Consider the following 12376-nt stretch of genomic DNA (forward strand, 5'->3'; position numbering starts at 1 on the left):
ACCCAGAGAGCTGGGCTCTGCTGCAGCCCTGATCTGAACTGGTCCCCACCAAGCCACACCTGCCCTCACCAGCAGATGAGATAAACTGTTGGTTTTTTCCTCTGCTGGCCCCATGAGAAACCACTCAGGGGGGCACAGGTCTGCTGCCTGTTTTCACAGATCTCACCAGGCACCCTGCCACTCCTCTTGCCCTGCTTGGGTTTTCCCTTTTGCTTAAGCAGCATTCCCAGCTACTGGTGATGTTTTTGGGTGACAACTCAGCAACCCAAAGCAAACTGGTTCTCAGCAGAGACTAACCAAGACCCCTGAGGTTACCCTTTGGCAAAGACCTTGCAAGGCCTGGGCACAGCATGATGGGACCAGCACTGAAAAAGGCACCAGGTGCTCAGCCACAAACCCTCCACATTATGCTCTGGACCAAAGAGGTGGTTTGAGAAAAACACCACCAGTATCCAACTACAACTTTATAGCAAGCTCACTGCTGCGGGCAGCCTGTCTCCCAGAGCAGCAAGCCCTGGGCACGGGGCTGCTTTCACCACTCACACTGTCGAGATGGGGCCCCAGGGAGTGCTGTGGGCAGTGCCTGCCGTGCCACGTCCTCCCTGACCAGGCAGCTGGGCCGAGGAAGGGGACACTTGGTGTGAACCCCCATCTCCATCCCCAGCTCCACACAAGCCGGGACAAACCATCTCACCAGATCTATCAAATAATCCTCATCTTTCTCACCAACAAGTTGTGAAGCTTCATCCACAGCTTCCAAGCACCACCACCTGCTCGCCGGAGCAGCAGCTGGACACGATGCAAACCTGGTTTCAGGGGCAAGGCTGAGCTGCCCCGCTGGCAGGAGTGAAGAGGAGCATGGATCCACTCACCCCATCCCTGTCCCACCCCCGCTGCAGGCCTGGCTCTCCCCGCACAGAAAGGGATGTGAAATTTCTTGGCGTGGAGCAGAGGGATTTACTAGGTGCAAGAGGAGGAAGCTGAGCCCTGTGCTCTGGTTTTAATAAGGTGGCAATAAGCAACGCGTCTTTCTGCCCTCAGAATTCCTCCTCTTCAAGTACAAGATTTATTAGAGGAGCCATAAATCATTTCATGTTGCAACTGGCCAAAAAAGCCCGACATTTTTATTGTTTTTGATTAATAGATTTATAATTGGCAGCAGGCATGGCAGCCTCTGCGTTTATTTTTCCCAAGACTTTCTTCCTTTTCCTCGCAGCTGACGCAGCTTGGCCTCCTTTACATGTTACTTTTTCTCCAGATCACTTATTGTTTTGATTTCAACTGAATTGTGTTCCCTTTGGTCCTAGTCCACGGGTACTATCTTTAGGCAGAGTTTAATTTTGGGTGGTTTAGAAAAGGGCACTGCTGAAACACCCTGAAAAGAACACAAACATCCATTTTTATTTCCTGCTGCTGGCTGGGCTGAGGAGGAGCTTTCCCCAGCCAAGTCCCCAGGTCCATGCCCCTTCACACCCTTCAGAGCTCAACTGCCACCAGCAGCAGACGTGGCCTCACTTCTCCCAGTCCCGTTCAAAACGTGCCTTGGAGTCCACCAAGCCACGTCGGACCCCAAACTCCTCCAGGGCCACATCACCTCATCACCCCAGGCTGAGAACCCCTCTCTGCACGCTGCCGGGGGCACAGCTGGACCTCTTCCTGGAACCGGTGTGCAGCGACTTCCTGCAATTTGTTTTGAATTAGTCCCCACATGTGTAGAGAGAGGGTTGAACTTTTATTAGCTGGGCAAGCAGGGATCAGATGTCAAGAGAAAACCATCTCCTCCAAGCGACAGCTCAGAACTGTTCCACCAGCACCCTGGAAGCACTGGCCACATCAAGCGGGCTGCAAACCCAGGAGAAAGTACAGCCCAAAGCCCTAAGTAAAGCTTCCAAAAAAAACTCCCATTCTCTTCCAGGCCAAGGGCAGGTGGGACACAAGCTCTACCAAAGGAAGCAAGGGCTGAACCTCACGGACTGGAGGAGTGGTTTAAGACACACACCCAGTCTGAGTGGACAATAACTGGTTTGAGTCATGCACTTAAAGAGGACAAGGCAGCATAAACGAAGCAAGTGTTGGTAAAAATCAATAATCATTTATAAGCTTGTGACACCTTCAGATCTTCTAAAAGGAGTTCTCTAGCAGAGACTGATAGATAAATGGATAGGAAATTGCCAGGAGGAGGAAAAGACTGTCCATAAGGGATATGTGGCTCCTATGTTGCCCCTCCCTGACATCTCAGGAGGGGTGATCTGCACACCTCAGGATGAAACTGTGGTACTCACAGCCACAAGACATGCATGCCTGAAGGTTAAATGGATACACACCACTAAACTCTGCATGCTTTCAAGGAGAGAAGTCCATCATGAGTCACTAAACACAAAGCCACCCTCTCCTCCAAAGCCTGGAGCTCCAGTGAGAGATTCTACCATGGACATACCCCCAGTAATGCCCCATCTCTGTGCTCTTCCCTAGACACTGCTCCCAGCCAGTGCTAAGGTGAGGACACCAGACCTGTCCTGGAGAGATCTGTTCTCAGCTACCCAACAGCTGCTCCCTGCCCACATGTACAGCAATAAAAAAGTCTCTTCTGTAGAACAGTATTTAAATATAAGCAGACCATCCTGTCCTCCCCTGACACACACAGAGATACAAGACCAGAGATGTAGCACGTCCTTACCCCGACAGGCCTTGTGTCCTCCAGATGCCACCAAGGGCTGTCAGAACATTGCCACTCGCATTGCTGGAACCAGCCTGCACCACAGAAAGAGAGGGATTGGAAACTGTTGGCAGAGAGGTTAGGTTATTCACTGAGCTCCCAGTCCTCAGTGCTACACTGCAGGAACTACAGACATCCTAATGACCTCCTTGGCACAGGCAAAAACTCCTTGTCCCCAGGAATGAGGCAAAGGGCAGAAAGGGAAACTGAGGCACAGAAGAACAAAATGATCGTGCCACAGTCACAGAACTGGTTAGTGCAGAACTGGGAATCCAGTCCCTTCTGCACTCAGCTCTACATCCAGCAACTGACACTGGCATAAAACATTAATAAAAACCACCCTTTCAAAGCACCAACGAGTGATTTTGCTGCTCACTGCGAGAGGACAGCAGCCTTGAGGTTTACTCAGAAGAAAACCAAACAATATGAGTAGTGGATTGCATGTGAAAACTGCCTCGAGTGCACCACAGAGGACAAACAGCAGGGCTACAGGCAATTAAATTACACGTGTGATTTAGTTAGTGTGAGATGACTGATGTAGAGATGCTGTCTGAGTGGTCTCAGAACACCTCGAAGCACCATCATTCCCCCCCCAGTGCTGACCTGGCTGCTCAGGACAGCCACAGACATAAATGAAACCCAGTTCTCACCTTTTATCACCCACTCTGGGCAAAGGCAAAGCAGCTGCAGTAGGTACAACACCCAGCAATGAGATACACGACAGGGTGAGTGCAGATGTGCCTGGGACTGGGAGGTGCATGTCATCCAGAAGGAACACTGGACTTACAAGCAATTTAATTACTTATTAAACTTACTGATCTTACAAGCAATCTCCCTTCTGCCCTGGTTGGCAGACATAAGCCATCACAATCTCTATGGCTTAAAATTTCAGGACTGAAAATCCAGCACCAAGCCCTCCTCCAAAAAGACACACACACACACACAATTCAAACCCAACAATTATCAAAACACCAGAGGAACAAATTGGGCAGTTTAACTTTGGGTGTCTGAGTCTGCAAGGATTTCTCCTAAAGATGGTGGACAAGTCTCTGGAAGCCCAGCACAAGGGCAAGCCTTTGTCAGACAGCTCCTTTGGGAAAGGTCCAGAAGAGCAAGTCAAGGAAAGGAGCACAACAATTTCATTAGTTCTGCATGCAGTACCTGTTCACATCTAATCCTGCCTTGGAGGACAGCAGCAGAAATCACTATTAATAGGTGCTGGATTTCATTCTGTAACGACCATACAGAAACTCTGGAAGTCCCCAAGCCCTCCACCTGCATGTCTGCTGCCCTCCTCCCCTCTTACCTTGGCCAACATAATTCTCGTCTTCGCTACATCGAGAGGTGTGGTGACTGCAGCTGCAAATCCACCTGAGCAAAATAAAGCACCAAACAGCAGTGAGATGTTGTTGGGAGGATGTGAATGCCACGCTGCCTGTAATTCCTGTGGCTGTGGTCAACACTGAGCCAGTATGAATGCCCAAGGCCTGTTTCCTCACGTCAGGGTCCAGGTACGGGGACATCTGTCGAAGGTCTCTACACAGAGTGGTTTATTCCTCTGTGTGGACTTAAGGAAGCAGCTCTACACTAGTTACAGGTAAATCCAAACATCCCCACTGAGACTGCTGTCCTTTTGTTTGGGACTCTACATACAGGAACATACAAAGGTGTAAAGATGTTGGATTCCACTTCCAACACCTACAGACAAGTCTGGAAGGAAGAACCTGCTTATTCGTTTGCAGAGATGGGAAAATAAGGTTGTCACACTGTGTTCTGCCTTGAGAATTAAAGTCTGACCATTCCAATCCTAGAAAGATAAAGAGGAAAGATGCTCTGCATCTGAAACACACTCAAACCAGGGGCAATGTCATCCACAGGATACAGACAGACTGGACCTGGATTTCAGGTGCTAGACCTGGGACTCTGTTTCAAGGACAAAAGACAAGCCAGTGTTTGGGATGGAGCTCATCTCCAACAAATGAAATCAGCTCCATTTTGGATAACAACAATGTGAAGCTGCCCAAGGGTCTTTGGAAATTGTCAGGAGCCTGCTGCTGCAAGTGCCATCTTCCCCTCTTGGGCATTTTTATTCTCTGTATTCACTCCCAAACTTCACCCTTGGAGCTCATTACTTTCACTTGAGGCAGCCAGCTCAGCTGTGGCTTTCCTCCTGAAAGCCAGAAATCCTCAGCTTATCCATCTGCATGTCTCACCCACAAACGTGTGTGTGTCTGTCTCCATATTTTAACCCTGTGGCTACAGCCTGGCCTCGTGTGCTATACGAGCATCAGCTTTGCTGCTTTTTCTCCCAGGATCCTATTCCCTTTGCCTTATTTCCCCAACCTAAAATTAACTCTCATCTCTCTCTCACTACCTGTTCACAGTATTTCAAGCAAGTAATTCATGCTGAGGAAAAGCCAAAGTGAAGCAAACTTTTAAAAGGTAGGAGTAGCCCAGCAATAAGTGGGGGAAGGAAAGGGGGGAAGAAAAGAGAGAGACTTGTTCTGAAATCTCTCTTCCTTCTTCTTCCTGTTTTTTTCTCTGGAGTTTGTATAAATCCTGTATCTGCTACAGCAGGGAACAAAGTGACTCCAAAGACTGAAGCCTACACAGTACCCAGGGAATAAGCTAAAAATAGCCTAGTTTCTGTTCCAAGTTTTGTGGAATGTAGAAAAATTGACATCTCTTTTCTTGGGATGGGATAGAGGAAAAGCATTTCATCTAAAATGTGTAAGTAATGAAGAAATCCATCTTCCCTGCTGGCTTGTGTTTTTACCTGCACCTCTCCCTCTCAGCCACCTCTGCTTTAACACGCTGAAACCTGCTTTATGTCCCAACAGAGGCTGGGCCAGCTGGCACTCCACACTCACTTCTTACAGTTCATTAAGGAACGTCCCCTGACAGTTCAGGAGATGCAGTGAGGCACATGTGCAGCCCTCTGGATCTCAGCAGGCAAGCCAAGCTAGCCAACAGCCCAAAACACCTAGTTTAGGAGCAGCTTCTGCTCACATAAGGTTGGCCCATCCGGTTCGCTCTGCCGGAAGCTTTCTAGCAGTGATACCTCACTAAAAAGCAGAAAAATGGGTTGTATTCAAGAAGCCAAAGCAGAAACTATGAGCAAGCTAAACTAAATTCCAGCCCAATCTTGGACCTTCTTTAAGGTCAAAAATCTTTTTATTGTGAGCCAGTTTTTGAGTAAGTGACCCAGAGGCTTTGAGAGAATGGTCTGGATAGAAACTTTGGTACTTGTGTCAGTGATGTATTTTTAGAACAGTAAAAATAATCTCCATGGAAAATAGCAGCTTTACAAGTCTGGATGTAGAAGCCTTTCCTTTGCCCACGGACCAAGATAGAATTAAATAAAGAGTGAACCACATGGCTCACATGGCTGTCAGGCCTGTATCAAGAAAAAAATCTCAATGCATCACTCAGCTACAGAGCTGATAGTAACCCTTCAGTCCCATTAATTTATTTCCCTTATCAGATCACAGCAATTTTTTAAATGCATTTGCTCCTAACAGTTTCTTATAGGCAGAAGCTTCAATCTTGGCTGATTGTGAATAATTAGAACAAACACAATTTATCCTGATATGACGTTCGCAAATTCTTATCAGAAAGGTTTAATCGAGGCTGACTGGTTTTCATCCTTCCTCAGCTAACATCTGGATCTTTCAAACTCTTTTGTTATTAGCATTTTAATGTTTCTCCTTCCATCACTGGGAAGTATTTGGTACAGATTTACCAATCAGTTTTGAATGACAGCAACAAAAAAATGCTTCATAAGCACAACAAGCAGTAGGAAAGCCTCTAAATTAAATGCAAGTTTGTATATGCATGACAAAACCACAAGATTAAAGGAGCATTATATTGAAGGCAGTCTGACAAAATGAATTTGATCCAGCTTTAACCCTAGATGTCCAAGGTAATTTTAGAGTGACCTCTTCCACGTAAGTACACAGGTATCCAAGAACAGGCTGCAGCACTAGTGAGGTTCTCCTCAGTCCCACCTGCCCGAGCTGGCTAAAGAAAATTAACACATGACTGTTTCTGACCATCAGCTAAACCCCAGAGATACAAACTAGTACAGCCAGAGTCCACTCATTCAAAGCAGGAGGGCTGTGCACTGCACTAATACACAGTAAGGCCCAACACATCTTTAAATCATTCCTTTCAGCCTATTCCTACAGTCAATTCTCCAAGAGCTGCCACATAGGGCTGGAGCCTGCTCAACTAGTCAGCAACCAGGAAAAGCAGATATCAAAGCATCAGGTGGGCAAGAAAGGCCCAGACACATCCAGCCTTACACTCCCAATCATTCTGGCTGCCCTGCAGAGCTGGCAGAGAAAAAGGCACCGTCACAGGCAGTCTGCACTCAGACAGACTCACCACCTCATTCCTCCTTTCTCCCTTGCCCTAGAAGGATCTGGCCATGACTTGGGCTCAGAAAGTAGGCATAAAGGTGGCTTTTCACATGGGAGAAGGTTCTCAGCTTGTTAATGCTTCTAGCAGAGTGACAAACTCCTCTCCTGGGAAAATAAAAGTTGACACAGTAGTGGCAAATTCATCACCAGTCTCCCAAGAAGCTACAATGGACACTGTACATTCACACACCAGCTGAGCAGCTGAACTTCACCAAGCTCAGGGTGTTGAACAGAAAATCCCTCTGCTACTCACACATTCCCAGTGACCAGCTCCTGATGGAAGCACTAGTGTCAGACATCTGCAGAGAATTATTTACCTTTGTTTGGCAATAAGAATGAAGTCCTGAAGACATGAGATATTCCCCTGGGTTCCTGCTGGCATTTCCTACCCTTTTAGCTGTGATATTCCAATGATAATTAAGAAGCATCAGAACAGAGTGAAATACTTCACCTGAGAACAACAGGCAACCCTAAGTCCTAGCAGCAAGGTGGCTGCCCGCAGAATGCAGGAAAATGTTTCATGGGTTCTTTGACACACTCCTCAGACAAGATCTTATGAAAGGAGGAAGATAAGTTCTTCAGTCCCCTGACCTTTTTTCTTTTTTTTTTTTCTGTAGCATTTTAACTTCTCCTTACCCCTTCTAAAAGGTCCAGGGAACCCTTTTGGCCATCATAGGTGCTCTTCCTGATCCTGTGCTTCTGTCATCTGGCCAAACCCCCTAGTCTCTCTTCTGTAACACCAGCCCAGTTCAGTAGGTCAGGCCCAACTTGTGCTTGACTAATATCCTTGTTTGAATTAGCCCAGCTCACAAAAGGAAAAAAAAACAAGTAGAGCTGTATCATTCTTTACTATTTTCTGTACTGACATCTGAAGGTTACCCAGGACTGATTCAGAACTGAATCCCCAAACCAGGTTGAAAAACTGGCTTGCACAGGTCCAGCACTACACCTCACAGTATCCTCTTACACTGACTGATTTCCAAATTCACAAACATTTTTGTTGTTTCTTTTTTTTTTTTTTCCTCCCAGAACTCTTCACTCAACCAGTTTTTATTTGAACTTTTATTTTATTGAGGTTATGTTAATTTTATTTTTTTAAATTTTTCTTTAAGAGGACCTTTATTCTGGTCCTTGATCACTGTGGGAACAACCCATTTTTGTTCTTTCTTTTTTTTTTTTTCTCCCAGAACTCTTCAATCAACCAGTTCTTACTTGAACTTTTATTTTATTGATGTTATGTTAATTTTTTTTTTTTTTTATTTTTCTTTAAGAAGACTTTTATTCTGGTCCTTGATCACTGTGGGAACAACACCTGCCAATGGTAGAGCAAAGTGACCCAAGAGCCTCTTTGGATTTCAGCAGAAATACCAAAGGGCAAAGCACTGCTCCTCCAGCAATTTCACCAGTTCAGGGTTAGAAGCATGGTCCAAGCAGACACTGCTGGGAAATCTTGAGGACTATTCAAAAATTTATTCAGAGCTATAGAGTTAAAGAGGCTTTTAGACACAGTGTGTAATCTTGTCAGAGCTGATTAGATCAAACCAAAAGCGCTGGGAAGTCCTCTCTGTTAATGTGCAAAAAGCTCTCCTTAGTGCTTTATTATTCACTAGGCTTGTACCTCCATTCTCAGCGACTTTGTCACCACTGAGCATTAATAATTAACATTAAGCCACACTTCCTTTTACAGTAGGGAGAAAGGTGGTGTCTAACAGAGGCAATTGTCAGGCATGTTAAATGGACACTGGGGTTCTTTGACAGGCTGGAGATCACCTCGCTGCTCCAGGGCAGTGCTTTGCTTTCCCAACAGCTAATACCCTATGGCAGGATTTCCCTGCCACCAGCCCACTTCCACAGAGGACACAAGACCTAGCCAGAAGCTCTTCTGGGACAGTCTCCCCTGGCACGTAGCGGGCTGGGGTGCTGTGGTTCAGGCAGGCAGCCTAAGCCCAGAGAAGACTTGAGCACGAAATGCGACCACAGCTGTGCCTGGCCTGCCACAGCACGAGGACACGCTTCCCTCCTCTGCCTCCAGCCTGCCAAAGCCTGTGCCCAACGCTGGGCTGCCATCCAAACAGCTCAAATGTGAGGTCAGGTTTGGGTCAGTGCAACCCCATGCTTACAGTGTCACACAGGTCTACCCTTGGGTTCCTCCCCACCGTCTGCTCAGGTATCACCTTCTCCCGCTCCCCGACTGCTCCAAACATCTCCTCTGCTTAACACACTAGAGATAATGATAAAGCTGGACAAGGCCTCCAGAGATTCATTATTAACAGATGGGACAGAGACAATTCCAAATCTCTGATATTTATGCTCGTGCCTATTATGTTTCTATTAAAAGCCCATGGATTGCATACGTACATCTTACCCACGTGTGCTCAACAAGGAAGAGCTGGGCCTCTCCAGCACTTTGGCTGAAGTCACTGCCACTGCACAGGCACTGGGGATGGAACTCAGTATATTGTTGCTCTTTGTTCTGTCTTTGCCAAATGATCAATTATGATTTAGCTAGGAGCTAATCAATGCACACAGACACACACAGATGTGTGTGACATAAAGAGATGGCAAACAGGACTTTTCTTTTAGTTTGGTTCAGCTTACCACCCTGCCCCTCAGGACCTCTAACGTATTTTTAGAAAGTATTGAATTCAAGCAAAGAACACAGGAGAAAAGCATGTCTGTGTGATTTTGCCATCCCATTACTACCGTGGTGGCATTTGACAGCATCTCTGTGCTTAAAGGTTGGTTTTTGTATTACAAACTTTAAAAGGAGAAAATTATCCAATTTAAAATCACATGTGCATCTTTGTTTATTCACAGGGCACTGGTGAGGTTTTGATTTTTTTGTTTTGGGGTGGAAAGAAAGGGATAAAGAGTTTTGTCTGTTTTTTCTTCCCTCATTTGAAGCTATATGTAGGTAGCTAATAATTTTTAACTATGGAATTCATTCTTCAGAAAGCAGGAAATTATTTTTCCACTGCCTCCATTCAGTCCAAAGGCTAATTATTTTCAGTGAAACAGAATGGATGCAGTACCAGGTTAGATCAATACAGGGCCTGCTTGTTCCACCTCTGCAGAGGAAGGCAATGGACATGGAAAGGAAAGGTTCCGATCCAAAAAGAGCTGAACCTCATGAGTTCAAAGGGCATATGACAAAGGAAGTTTAAAATACTGCTGGTGAAAAGGAAAGAATAAGGAAACAAAGCACAGAGAAGGAAACCCAGGCTGGAGGAAGTAAAGCTGGAAAGATAACCCAGAGAATATTTATCATCCCAAATTACAACATGATCTATAAAATAGTGTGCCAGCTCTGCAAAGATTTGTGAGCTGAGCTGTCTCATCCACTACCACCACAGCCCTGGAAGACTGTGCTGCTCCACAGAGGACTTGGTGTCTCCTCCAGCACAGTGTTAGATCTTCCCAGTGTCTGCCAAAGTGTTCCTGCACAGCCGTGCCTCTGGAAGCTCCTTCTGCAACACTTCTGCTAGAAGGTGAGTGGACACTACTGAACATCCATCAAATAGCAGCAAGTCCAACCACAACTGGTCAGAATCAAGAGATACAGAGAAGGAAATAGAGGCAATGGGCTAGATTTCCAATTGAGGCACCAAATTGGACTTCAGGAAATTGCTCCACAAGCCTTGGGTAAATCAGATAACCTTCCCAGCTCTCTGAACATGCCTGAACACAGGTTTTGTATCAATTTGACTGTAAAGAAATCAGCAGAGCTAAATTAATGATCCCCTATCACACCTGCAGACGTACAGATTGCATTTTAAAGCATTTTTTAGTCTAATAGTTTGTTGTGTTTCAAAACAAGACTAACAATCTGCTCCAATTGCTGACTTTGTTTGCACAGATTTGATGAAGAAAATCCAACAGCAGACCAAATTTTAAGCAGAACAAAACTCCCTTCCCAGCACTTAAACATAAAAAATACAACGGGACAAGACTGCAAGAGATCATCTAAAATATCCCCTCTGCCCCAAAATGGAATCAATTCTACCTAAACCATTTCCTCACAGCTCATACACCTGGTCTAAGCTGTGTGAAGTTCCAGCCATGCTCCCTTCTCTCAGTCACACAGTTACAAGCTCCCATCAAAACGAAGCCTCAGTCTCCACTGGAATTCTGCTACTATAAATACTTTAATTCCCCTAACAGAACTTATTTTTTTTAAAAAATAGCACACGATGTAGTGGCTCTGATTTTGTAAGTCATCAAAGAACAAGCTTTGCTTTTGATAATCTCTATTTCAAGAAACGCTATAATTTCTCTTTAAACAGGATTTATTTTTTCCACATATTCTGTTACTGGTTTGGAAACTCAAAATGTATTTTAGCTCCTTGGGGAAAAGCTCTGGCTACCCATCTCTTAACTACTAATCTGTTTTTTCTATTAAGACAGTTGAGCCTCTCCTCCCTCAAACTTGTCAGCTATACTGATGAGTCATTAATTGACTTTTTTTTTTTCTTTTTTTTTTGGAAACAACTACAGTAGGCTAAAATCAAGCAAGAAGCCTACCGAAGAATTCAATTAACTTCTGGCTTGTTTGGTAATAAATAGTGCAGTATTGTATTCTGCCACTCTTTATTCTTGTGCTAGTGTCTGGAGATTGCCCAGATGTTTCGTCCTAGGTTTTTTTTTGGCTGTGGAAGGCTTTTGCCTGGGGGCTGTGCAGCACTAGCCTCTGCTCTCCTGGCTCTAGTTAATCTACATGGCTGTCAGAGCTGTCACATGAATGGTGAATCATGGCCTCTCGCTGCAATCACTTCAGCCCCTGGGGAAGTGCTCAGAGCAGACAGCTGCACAAACCCCCACCCCAGCAAAGTTTCTCCTGGATGAGGATTTTACAAATCAACTTTGAAATAATCGCAAAGCCTGACTGACAGGCCCCTGGTTTTTAGAGAAGAGAAATTTGTCAAAAACAAATTGGTTGTCTTTCAAACAGACACTCTGTTTGAGTCTTTTTTTTTTTTTCCCTTCTCGTTCCTTTGCTGACTTTCCTATTCCCAAACAACAACTGGATCGTTTTCTTCTAAACAAACTTGAATTACAAAGGAATGTTGTTCTGCTATACTTAATAGATTTGCACATTTTTCCCTTTCTTCTTTAGTCTTTCCCAGTATAACATATAATCCTTTGCACCTGCAAAAGCTCCACAGACTGCTGACTGCCAAGAATCCACCACGTGACCCTGCTTCCATGACCAGAGATCCTGTGTTTAAAGAGAAAGGAAAAT

At 45.3% G+C, this 12376-nt stretch overlaps 1 protein-coding gene across 1 annotated transcript in view; it reads right to left on the reverse strand.

Annotated features, from left to right (window-relative positions):
• The window catches only part of SLC25A26 (solute carrier family 25 (S-adenosylmethionine carrier), member 26), a gene marked incomplete at its 5' end in the record, with an annotated part of 82283 nt that overhangs the window by 1371 nt on the left and 68536 nt on the right, over positions 1 to 12376 (reverse strand). Inside the window, 3 exons of the mRNA XM_008936032.1 lie at positions 2678 to 2751; positions 4023 to 4087; positions 12283 to 12352. Coding sequence (XP_008934280.1) covers positions 2678 to 2751; positions 4023 to 4087; positions 12283 to 12352 — 209 coding nt within the window. The remainder of the gene's footprint in view (positions 1 to 2677; positions 2752 to 4022; positions 4088 to 12282; positions 12353 to 12376) is intronic.

Source organism: Merops nubicus, unplaced genomic scaffold, assembly GCF_000691845.1.
Source record: "Merops nubicus isolate BGI_N331 unplaced genomic scaffold, ASM69184v1 scaffold3332, whole genome shotgun sequence".
NCBI classification, from domain to species: domain Eukaryota; kingdom Metazoa; phylum Chordata; class Aves; order Coraciiformes; family Meropidae; genus Merops; species Merops nubicus.